Below are 12,593 nucleotides of genomic sequence, written 5' to 3' on the forward strand. Positions count from 1 at the left end.
TTGCTTTTGTGTTGCTAGCCTTGTGATTCCTCTTTGTCTGATTTGCTGCTTTCCAAGTAAAGAAAATGGGGGGTTTGTCGTTTTGGGTTTTGATTTCTTGTTTGTTTGTTTGTATTTATTTATATTCTTCCTTTAGGTATAAAATATAACATCTGTTCTCAGTGAGGTTTTCTGAATATTTCCTGTGTGCGCATTGGTCTGTGGTGGTAGAGAGAGTCACTGAAAATATAAATAAGACTTGTGCTCAAGGCTGAGAAGCTAGTAATTCAACAAAAAAATGAAAAACAAAGCCTATGAAGCCAGAATCCTTGCAGCTGCTGGCAATCAGGATTGTCAGTGGCGTTTGCTCCAGGAGTACTCTCCTAATGTACCTATGGTAGCGTGCAGCAGGCAGCTGCATTCTCACAAGGCAGGGATGTAAACACAGAAGGACAGAGCTTGGTGATTTGTACTGAGCAGAAGGAGGCCAAACAGGTGTATTACTTAAATAGTTCCCTCAAGATGTCAGCTGCTGGAGAGTCATCTTCGTGTCTGTAAGATCCAGCAAGTTTCTTTTTCAGTTGAAGAGCAGCTGATGCAAACTTCCACTTCCTACAGATTCTTGGAAAGCTGTTCTACTTTCCCAGAAGTTGGATAGTTCCAGGGTAGAATTCATTGAACTTCAGTTGATCGTTTTACTAATCAGAGTTGTTTTCTGCTTCCTGTTTGGCAAACCATATCTAATCCATGCTATTTTTAAAAATTCTGTACTTATTGGAGAATTCTCTTGGTGCTTGTGTTACTGAATATTATAATGAAATACAAACATATGTGTGTAAGTTACATTCTGTAACTTAAGACACGTGTATTTATGGCAAAGCTGTTGTGCTTGTTTGGTAAAGCCTAATTGTAACAAGTGCCTAGCAGTTTTCTAAATGTTAATTTAAATGGAGTCCATGTGGTAACAGAATAATGCTGTGTTCTTCTTCAAAGGGAATTTTCCTTGGTAAGGCTGGTAGCTTCTGGAGCCTTTCTTACACTCCATTACACTTGTGCTGATGCTGCATCAGTTAAAGATTGGTGCAAAGAAATCTTGAAGAGACACTGTATGGCTGGATTCCAGATATTCTAATCTTGGTAACAGACTACTGTTTTATTTAATTCAATTTTTATTGTATTTTTACTCTGCAGTTTCTTAAAATTTTCTGTGTGTATTCCTCTTTGATTTTGAATTTGACAGTCTTGATATCTTTTCAGCTTACTGTAAACCAAGAAATCAAATCTTACAAAGACAATATAAGAAGCAAACAAAGCAAGCAAATCTTGGGACAAATGATGACAGAAACACAAAATTAGGCTGAATTTATTTCTTCTATATTTTGCCAAGTGGTTGTAAATGGGGAATAGTACTGATTTTATTTTTATAGACCTAATTCTTCTGAGAAGATTAACAATACTTTTGACATTTTGACTAATTGCAATTACAGTTTGGCCTTTCTATCCAGATAATGGTGAGAATCTTGGAAGAGGATACACAGTTGGAGTGCACACAGTGACAGCTTTTGTTTTGTAAGGACTTTATGGTGCTGGAAAAGGGGATTTACTTGCATGGAGTTCAGGCTTTCCCATGCTGCTCCTGATGCAGAGAAAGTTACAGGCATGAGGCACTCGTGAATAGCTACTCTCCATAGCTAACTGTCAGAGCAAGATATTTAGTTTCCCTTCTGTTCTGCTACAGTATGTTCCAACGCTCCCTTTAAAGTGTAAAGCTTCGTATATGATGAGGGGGTTTTCTGTGATATGTAGAATATACAAGTGAAAAAACAAAAGCAAAGTATGAGGAAGATGTGAGCCTGTTACAGAGTTAAGGCTGTGATCTTGCTGTGGGTATAGCTGGTGATTAATGTAGTCGTGGTTCCATTCAGGAGTGTATTTTATTATTTAAGTCAATATTAACTAGCTGATCTGATATGAATTTTTAGTTTACATGTGGTTCATACAGTGAATTTTGCATGGGTCCTGTAGGAAATGGGTGGTCACATATGTAATTAGAGTCTTGTAATGTGTTTGTCTGAATGAGCAAACTTAAGACAACACTGGCAATACTTATGCAACACAGATTTTATATTTCCCAACTCTAGATTGCTTTTTGAGGTTGATGTGAAGAATGGTGCATTGAGGGTGTGTGTAAATGGCTGAAAGAAATCTTTCTAAGCTTTTGTATAATCAAGTTTTGATTGGTTGGGTTGTTTTTTTTGGTTTTTTTTTTTTTCTTTTAGCCATGTTAGAGTTCTTGTAATATTGTGGTTACTTCTCCCTTTAGATTGCTATCATTTCCTAAGGCTTCTACTTGAGATCTGTTTTCCATCAGAGCATCCAGTTTAGCTTGAAGCACTGGTTCTTACACGGTTCATTTTTCCCTGGGCATTTTAGCTTATCTCAGAGATAAGGGTTGGAAGTGCAGGAACAAAGTAATGAAGCATGCAAGGTCAGCTACCACAGTAACAAGAGTTAGAACTGACCTTACACCAGCAGCGCATCTTTTCATCCAGATTTTTTAGTTTCTCCACATTTGATTGTTTTACTCAGAAGAGAAACTAACTAGCTGCTTTTTGAGTTTTTTAGCCTCCCTTTACACTTCCGTGTAAGATAGAACACACATCTGTTTCTTACTAGTCATTTGACATGTACTTTTAACAGAGAAAATGTGCTCTTTTTTTTTTGAGCATTTTCTCTGCTGTTATTCATACCATGACACTTCTCTTAAATACTTTTCCAAGATGTGAAATCTAGGGGTTTATCAAAAGGAAAACTCAACCACTTTATTTATCTGAATCTTGTCAGCTGTTGAACAAGAATGATGAGTTTGTATTAACATTAATATGTTTTCAGTTAATAGTTTAAATATGGATATGAGGTGATTCATTAGATCTAAAATCAAAACAGGTGCTTTTGTTAAGTAAATAAAAAATAGTGGAAGAACTGAACTACTTACCATCTCTTCTGAACACCAAACTATGGTGTTGGACTGGGGATATCATATATTAAATGGCCTAATTACCCTTAAAGTTTTGCAGAATTAATTTAGGCTTTGTTGGATGACAGTATTTTTCAGAGAGAGTGTGTGTTTGAAGCAGCAGATGCTGACATCACTCCCCGGTGTTAGTGGAAATGCCAGAGGTGCACCTTGCTTGCCTGTAGGTACCAATGTTGTAAAGTTGAATGCTGATTCAGAGTCAGGGTTGCTTTGTGATCTCTATAGCTGCTTTTATATGATGCTTTCCTCTCTGTTCAAGGTGCAAGGAATGGTAAATGCGAGAGAGTTTGATTTTTTTTAAGTAAGATCCTTCTTCTTTTGAAATAATAGTCACAAAATCTTGTTTGTTCAAACTCAATGAAAAAAAATCCTCCTTGTCATCCCTCCCCACCACCCTCCTCCCCAAAAAATTCTTTCTCCTGCTTATCCTGAACTACATCCTCTTTGCCCTGTTTTGAGCCAAACTCAGGAATGCTTCTCTCTATCTGTTACACACAGAGTATGCTAGTAATTTCTATTTTGTTTAGTTAGTGCTTGCTCAGGTCTTGCCATATGGTCAGTAGCCTTTCCAGTTCTTGGTTATCTCTGCATAAAAGGTGCTTAATTTGCATTATTTAGATTTTTTAAATGTACTCTTTGGCACTTTATTAAGCAGTTTATTATGTTGATGATGTACTTTAACACATGGCATGTTTTGCATGCATGTAAACTTTAATCAGGTGCATCCCGGGATGCTTAGTGTCTGCCACAAATGTTTTCTATGTGAGTTTGCCTTGTAGCATTAGGAATATACAGTACTGTGATATTGCTTTGTGTCTTTGTAGTGATCATGCTTATGGTCCATTTCCCTTTTTGTAGAAATCATTTGGACAGTCATCCATTCCTGCCAGGTCCTGGTATCATCTGAGCTGTTGCTGGCCCTGCCTGCCTGTGCCAATAGGTCTTAATTTGGGTAGTAGGGTTTACCTTTGTAATCTTGGCAAAGTAGTAGTTTGAGCATATAAATGGAACTTCTGGGTGACTTCAAGGTTTATTTTTTGGGCTAGCTGGGTAAATTTTGTACCTGCAAGTGTTCATTCACTTGAGGTGTATAAGCACGTGTGAATCATAGTGAGTTGTCAGAAGCCTTATCCATACTTGTGGTGGAACATCAGGATGGAGCATCTGCAAGAAACATAGTTGCTGCTTAAATTGGAGAAACAAATACAATTTTAGGGGTTTCTGAGAAATAACAGGGATGGTGAAATCAGTGATAAAACTTGAATTACTGCAATTGAGCATTCACAGCATGTTAATACTAAGACATAAACTTGCCAGAAGATATAGGAGAAAGCGTTCATTTAAAACGAGTAGAAACAAACAGTTTCTGCTCAGTTGCTGAACATAGGGTTTGGGTTTTTTTAACATTAGTACATGAAGTTGTCATCTCTCTTTTTTTTTTTTTCAGTCTGTTGTTTATTTTACATTGTTTGGAAAGTCTGTTGATTAACATGCTGGGTTTATCCCCAAACACTCAAAGAAATATTAAACATATGCAGCAAGTTATTGCAGTTTAAAAGTGGGGATAAGGGGTGCCTTTTCTTTTTTTCCAACAAAGGGAAAGAAAAAAATGGAAAAAAGGATCTGAACTTATAAGTCTACGTGAGTCTATCCCACTCAGGGAGTATTTCATGGCACAAGAGATTCCGAGTTTCAGGGCAAACATTATTTCAAAGGTGAGCTATGGGTCACCTGACCTGCAAAGCTGATGGGAAGAGGCACCAGCCTTTGATTGAGGTTCAGCTGTAAACAACTGGGAGCAACAATTTCCTGAACTGTTGCCACTCAATAAGCAGCTCTATCTATGCTCTGAAACAGCTCCTGCAAGACCTCTGTAACTGTTTTTTAGTATTTTCATGTCCAATAAATATTTATACATATCTGCTCTGTGGGTTATGTTATTGATGATAATATGACTTGTTATTGCTAAGAAGGATTTATACTTCTAAACAAATAGAACTGAATAATCTCTTCCATTTTACCTAATCTATAACCTTACAAGGCAGATTTCTCCTTTCCTCCTTAACTTCTCCTCCAGGAATTAAGTGGGGTTTTTTCCAGTTTAGAAGACTTAAAAATAACGCAATTTTAATTTTTGTTGTCATTGTTTAAATGTATTAACAAAATGTGTCTGCTACTCTGAGAAGGCTCACAGGTGATGATTTTCACACATTGTGCATGGTTCTGGGCAACTGGTTTTGGGTGGCCTGCTGGAGCAGGGGGGCTGGTCCAGATGACCTCCAGAGCTTCCTGCCAACCTCATCTGTTCTGCAATTCCTGTTATTTGGAAAATAGCATTAAAATTTAGTAGTGAATTTTAATTTTGTTACTTGTCACAGGAAAAAAATGCACTTATGGCAACCTGTTCACTTAGACTTTTCATTGCTTTTCTTTCTGGTAAAGCAGTGAATAGAGTGTGATATCAAGGCCTGTCAAAGCATGGCACTGACCTAAATAGAGCTGACAAAGAATAGATTTCTAGATTTCTATATAATAGTAACAGTCAGATATTCTGACTAGTGTAAAACCACTTGATGTATTTTGTCAAAAGGTTTATTAAAAATTGTAACTATGTCCCTTTTGAGAATATGGTGGGGATGGTCATGAATGTATTCTTTTTAATAATTCTACGGTAATGCTAAAAAAATTACAGAGCTGAGTTGTTAATACTGTGTTGGTTTTGGTTTTTTTTAACAGTCCGCATACTGGGGGGCAGAGTTACCAGCCTGATGTACCCCAAATTCCCACAGCTTGCATCTCTGTGGAAGATGCTGAAATGATGTCACGAATGTCTCTCCGCGGCACTAAGATTGTTGTGCACCTGAAGATGTGTGCTAAGACCTATCCAGACTCTCCATCCTTTAACACTGTGGCAGAGATAGTTGGAAGCAAGTACCCAGAGCAGGTGGGTGAAAATATACGAAAAAACCCTCATTTTTTCTTTCAAAATATGGAAGAAACAAACCAAAAGAACAGCCCTTTCTAAGAAATCCCTAAAACAAGTAACTTTTATTCACACACTCTTCTCTATTTTAGACATTTCAGCTTTTCAATCTTTTTCAGGTACAGGTTTCATGACTATGTTTAGCAGGTGTTGTATGTGTGTTTGGAATAAACCATCTGCACCACCAATTCTGTTTGAACATTACTTAATCCTACATTGTTGACTTCCATTTATAAGACTTTTCTTCTTGCTTTCTCTTTTCTTCCAACTTCTTAGCTAAAAGTCACACAAACTAAACTCATGGTGCTGAAGGATTTGTGCCTGGTACAAGATCTTCTGTGTCAGCTTACAGCATGGAATTACTTTTCTGGCAGTATGTTTTATTGTGAAAATATTGATGCAACCTCAATTACAGCAGCACTAGAAATTGCTGCTAGAGTACCTACTGAGCCACAAGGCTTTTTAAACATTGTACTTTTATGGCTTCAGTGGAGAAGAAGAATGACTATCTCTGACCTTAAAACCAGGCATAGCTCTTAAAAGATTTTATCTTTTCTGAGATGGCAGTTCTGTAGCTCTGGCTTGTGGTGTCTAGAGATCCTCAGTGTTAGCACGAATGTACAGTTTCAGCAGCTGGATCACTGGGCAGGGAAAAAATAACTACCCTGATGGTTGACTGGTTTACATAACATCACCTGTGAGTCTAGCTTCATGAAACACATATTTACCAAGTTAAATGCTCCAACTTCCTTGTTAGGGTGCATTTAATTTAATTTTATGTCATCTGCATTTTTAACCATGTTTCCAACCAGTTAATAGGCTATCTTTCCTGAATTATGTTTGGTGTATTTCAGAATTTGACATTTCAATTCAGGTTATGAAGTGTTCAAATGTAGACTTCAAAGATATGTTAGGGTGCTTGCCTGTACTTGATTTCTCTTTGCTCTCCTGCTCTGTTTCTTTAAGTAATGAAGTAGATTGGGATCTCTTCACTACTTCCACTGACAAGCTCAGGTTTTTTAAACACTGGGTAAAGGCTTATTTACAAGCCTCCTGCTGATGTTAATGGGAGTGGTAGTGGACACACTTTGAAAATGTAACCAAGAAACAGAAAATAAAACAAATGAATGTTTAGGTTTTTTAGTACTCAGTTCCTTTTGGAGCCTTAATGGGTGCTTCACCATGCTCATTCCACTGCGTTACTCCGGTAAAAATGGGAACCATCTCACTATTTAGGCAATAAAATACATTGCAGATCCAAACTCTTACAATACCCTCTATGTCAAAGTGTTTCAAAATGCAGTATAAATCCAGAGGAACAGAAAGGTGCCATTTCCACGGGCCAAAATTTCAATTTAAGTTTTGAATCAAAACAAACCCAAATCTGGATCTCTGAACTCTGGGTGAGAAATCAACAATGGGTGGTATTGCTCTTACAAAGGTCTAAAGCAAAGCAGTTTAAAATTAGGTTGAAACCTGTGAAACATAACTGGTCACAGGTATTGCAGCAAATTATAACTTAAACCCCTGAAACTTAGTTGAAAATGAGGGTCACTGTAGGACACTGAAGGAAGTGTATGAAGTCTGGTGAAAAGTGAGATGTAACTGCACATTTAGGTATACACGTGTTCATCTATATATTGACCAGAATTTAATATACTGCTTGATTTATAAATAATTCAGTAATTCCTGCCATGAGATTTTAACACTTTTATTAAAAATAATCACCGTGAACTGAAATAATATTTGTCTGACAAGTTTATGTTACAGGCAATATTAAAATACTTTCAAGGAGAAAATATTTTTTTTTTCTTACCTGTTTAGGGGGTGGGGGGGGGGCATTTTTTGTTTTGCTTTGTGGGGTTTTTTTTATTATTTTACCACTTTTGCAGCATATGTAGTTCAGTTCCTCCTTTTTCAGTCATTTTTCCAAGTGTTTTATGTGGATTCTTGTATAAAGCAATTGAGGTTTGGGGGGTAAAACTAGAAAAATGTTAAGGAAAACAGAAAAAAAGTAGTTGATATATTTTTTATATATTTTCCTAAAGTTCTGCTGTATTTTAGACTTAGCATTCTAAAAGTCATTGCTGCTGCAAGAAATGTTGATATCATCAAAACAGGTACTCAGAATTGTTCAAGCTGCAAACCTTATTTTAGGCACCTGTGCTTAACTTCAACACATTTGCTTTTCCAAGTAACCTAAAGCAGTAAAAGAAATGTGATTACTGCTTTGTGAGGCATCAAGCTCTCAGGGATGCATTCATCTTCAGAGGCGATGATGTGACATGAGTGCAGATGTCCTGTGTCTTTTTGAGGCATCTCTTCACTCAATGGGCAAGTACTTTTGAAAGATTAACCCACTGATACTTCAGGTTTCCTTTCTAATTTATCCTTTCTCTTTGACCAGCCAGTAGGCAGTAAGCAAACGTTACAGCTGGAAAAAAAGTATAGTGTAACCTACTGCAAGCTGCAACTTTGCGGTATCAAGTTTTCAGGTGGTGTAGAAAGCGTCTGAACAGAAAAAGGAAATGGATTTTGTCATGCTGTCAGTAAAGTTCAGTGTCTCACCAATATCTCTGTTCTGTTTATAATTGTATTATTCCTTCTAAGTTAGGAAAGGACTGTTCTCTCCAGATAAGACTCTTCCTATGTCAGGGCAGGCATGAATCGTGCATGTTTGGAGCAGAGACATCCAGCAGCCTCATGAGAGTTGAGGTCCTTGTTTAGTACCTGCTGAGGCCTCATTAACCTGGAGGTGCCCAAAGGAGGTGAGCCTGTGCCTATAAGATAATGAATTAAAGATCAGCCTTTTCTTCTTGCAAACAGATGGGAAACAGTGGGACCAAACATGCTATGACTTGATGGCCTGGCAACCTTTCCGAGCTTGGGAGCCCATTCTCACAGTGCTTAGGACAGAAGTGAGAGTAGAGAACCTGTGGGTTATAGGACTTAACATATTTCAGCCTGTATGACTGCTGACAATTGAGCCAAAAAGTTTGTGAAATGACAAAGGTATGGTAGCAGAACCTGCTGAGGTCCAGGCTACTGCAGGTTAGAGACACTGGCAGTTCATTCCTGACTTTTATCTTGGAGGAGTATTTGAGCACTCTGTTGCACCTAGGCCCATGCTGTCAGCATCCTTTTGTGCTGTATTGTGTGTTGGTGAGATGTTTTATTTAAACTGTGTAAGCTGACACTGGAGACTGACTGACTGAGAAATTCACAAGTTAACTAATGTGGTTTTCATTTGAAATTCAGGCAGAGCTGGCAGTAAAACATGTTTGTCTTCTCATTTTAATACAGATGTAACATGATTGGTTTTAAAGTGCAGCAGCAACCGTTCTCATCTCTGGGGAAATGCTATAAATAGCAGCTGTTTGTTGTTAATCTGGCTTCAATGTACCTAATGTGCCAAACATGGAACCACAAAATATGTGATTAACTGAAAAGGTGTCAAAGTGGATAAAGATACAACTCTTCTACAATCTTGACTTTCAGTGTCCCTTCGTACTGTGTGTTTCTTGGTGTGCAGTGCTGTTTTACTTATCCTACAGTTACTAAGTGATGGAAAATCTGTTTCCTAAGTGCCCTACAAAATACATAAATTTAATGGCTGCTCATTATTCTGTGATCCAGGATAAATACTTTAGAGCAGAAACATAGGAGCTTATTAAGTGGCCTTTTCAGAATCCTGGAGAGCTGTTCCAGGAATTCACTCTACAAAGCTTTTTTGCCTCCTGTTTTTATGGAATGCCATATCTACAGTATGTACCATTTGAAAAGTGTCTGTATTTTGAACACCACAGACATGAAAGACCATTGAAGAATGTACTGTAGCTTGGAGCCAAGTTTAAACAGGGCTTTGAAAGTCCTAGGGATGACCTGCGAAACAGAGATGCTAAGGTAATAACATAGATTGTGAGGTTCTTTACCAGTCTGTGATTGATGTAACAGAACCTGTTCTGCAAAGGAAATAGGTGCTTATTTACTTTTTCATTCTTCTTCCTTTCCCAGTTTCAAAGATCAGCCCTGTCTCAGATTTTGTGATACTGGGCACAAATCCAGGGAACAAGAGAACATAAAAATTGTCCAGGCTTCTGAGCCTGTTAGGCATTCATGCACATAACAGAAGAAATAATTTGTAGACCAAAAATACACCCCAACCCCAAGAAAAAAAAAATCCAACACGAATGAACCAGACTTTTCTGAAGATGTGTAAAACTCAGTGCAGTGTTGTTTTATGGCCTGGCATCAGTTCTACATATGTTAACAAAATGTCTATCCATTAGCTCTTTGATGTGGCTTCCAGATATCCCTGTGCTCTAAGTAAATCATGCATACAATAGAGCTTTGAGGAGAAATGTTCTAACAGCTTGATGCCATCATGTTATGGCTCCATTATCACATTTTCTCCATGTGGATTGTTTTGCTATTCATTCCAAAATGTTGAAAGGGTTTCTAAGTACAATTCTGTGAGCCTCTCTCCTGTGACTGTAAGCTGATGCCTGTTGCTGCTAGAATTTAAGTGAACTTGAAAGAATTAGAAGATTATTATGGAGATTAGGTTTTGAAAGTTTTGAGAGTGCCAGCCCATGACTTCATGACAGTGAACTTCACATGACAGTGAAGAGAAGTAGAAAAAGAAATGGTAAAAAAGAAACAAGAGAAAGGGTAAAGAAAGAACACTGGCATTGTTAAGAAATGTTGTATTTTGTTTGAAGTATTTTTGTTGATATTTGCTGAAATAAGTAGTACCCTCTGGGTGTGTTTGTTTTATTAATAACTCTTTTACTATTATTTGGGGGGCTGTCTTTTATCCTGTGCCTTGTGGGAACATTGTTGTCATTTGTTCTTAAACAGAGGTCTTGTCATGATGAAAACAGTCCAATTAATATGAAACTGATATGGAAGCAACTTGTTCTTTGTAATGTGATAATTTTTAAAATTTATTTATTTAATTATTTTAACTACCAGAAGGCCTATCAGATTTTAAGACTAAAGTCCACTCTGGATTTTGTGGTGTGTAGCTTGGCAAATATTCTAAAACTTGAATTGCCTATTTAAAACCCAAGAGCTGACTGAAAGCATTTAGGATTTAGTTCTTCTAGGGAGAACTTGGCAGTAGTTTGCCTTCTGATTAAATGACCATTGCACCCTAATGTAATTGTGTTTTTTAGAAACGTCATGATCTGGGTATGCAATAGCTACAACTTAAATTTCATTTGTACACGTGGGGTTGATGTTGTTTATGGGCAACAGTTGAAAAACATTGTACTACTTAGAGGTGGGTGTCTGAAATATTGGTGGAACAAGTGAATGTTTATATGCAGAAGAAAGATGCAAAACAGCTTAGGTATTTTAAAAAATTATTTTCCTGATATAATATTTCTTGAAGGAATCAGTTGCGGTTCACCAGTGTAGTGTGACCTTTATGAAGTTCAAGCATTTTCCAAATGACCAGACCATGTCTCTAAGTGCGCAGGTGAGAGTGGGGCAGATGGTCAGGGTGGTAGCAGTCTCTGCTGATCTTGAAGACATCTGAAGCTGCTCTGTGTCCCAGCTTGGTGATACCAGAGGAGGACCAAGGAATGTGATCCACTAGGTGCAGGCAAACCAGCAACTCTTTGAAAGGATTCTCCTCTTGCCAGCTGAGGCGCAGTTGCTGTCACTGCATATAAACCATTGCAATATGAAGGAAAAATGTATTAGCTTTAGCGACCGTCAATGCCTGCTCCACAGGGAGCAGCACCTTCTTAGAGTGTGCAGTCTCAGCTCACTGGCATGCACCTGGCAGTGTCCTTGCTTACTGCACCAGGGCGACAGTGGCAAGGGATGAGGACGTCTAGGTGGCCTTCCTCACTAGAGTCAAGTGGAGCTTGGAAGAATGGAATGAGGCTGTCACCCTGCTATATATATTCCTTTTTTATTCTCCTGATGTAAGTCTAGGCCGTGAGCTTCCTGCTTTCCACCTGAGCTTTGTCATAGATATCACCATGTATATGACAGTTGGCTGCACACCCCAGCCCCTTTCTTTGTTTGAATCTAGGCTGGTTTCTGCCCAAACCTACTTTCTGGACCTTTGCTCTGTGCGCTGCTGTTCAGAGTGCTTGGTTGCGTTTTAAATCCTTTACATCCTAAACTGCAACCAGCTAAATTCTGAGACTAGAAATTAAAAAGTAACATTTAGAGTGCTTGTTCTGTTGGCCAGGAAATTCATCAGAACATGCAGTTTTGTAGTCCTTTTGATGGTGTGAGTATAAACAGATACGCTATAATATTTTTTCTTTCCATCCATTCCTTTGTCTCTACTCCCACACAGCAGTTTAAAGAATTACTGTGGGATTTTATTTCAGTAATAATTTACAAATACACATAGGATTTACAAATGGTTGTGAAAGCTTTTTTCCTCCACATTGAAAAAGTTATCTTCTAAAATTACACTGCATCTTTCTTGCATTCTGATATGCAAGAATATCTAAAGGGTAGTCCTGGGTTCGGCAGATGTAAAACTTGCCTGAGGCATGAAGTAAGAAACACTGGAATACTGAGGAGGAAGGAGGAAAGAAACAGTATTTTTCTTTTAATTATGAATAA

The 12,593-nt window shown here is 37.8% G+C and overlaps 1 protein-coding gene across 1 annotated transcript in view; it reads left to right on the top strand.

Moving 5' to 3' along the window:
- Positions 1-12,593, top strand: part of CPQ (carboxypeptidase Q) — a 150,234-nt gene that overhangs the window by 45,444 nt on the left and 92,197 nt on the right. The window contains exon 4 of the mRNA XM_048286987.1: positions 5,753-5,960. Coding sequence (XP_048142944.1) covers positions 5,753-5,960 — 208 coding nt within the window. The remainder of the gene's footprint in view (positions 1-5,752; positions 5,961-12,593) is intronic.

Source organism: Corvus hawaiiensis, chromosome 26 (genome assembly GCF_020740725.1).
Source record: "Corvus hawaiiensis isolate bCorHaw1 chromosome 26, bCorHaw1.pri.cur, whole genome shotgun sequence".
NCBI lineage: Eukaryota > Metazoa > Chordata > Aves > Passeriformes > Corvidae > Corvus > Corvus hawaiiensis.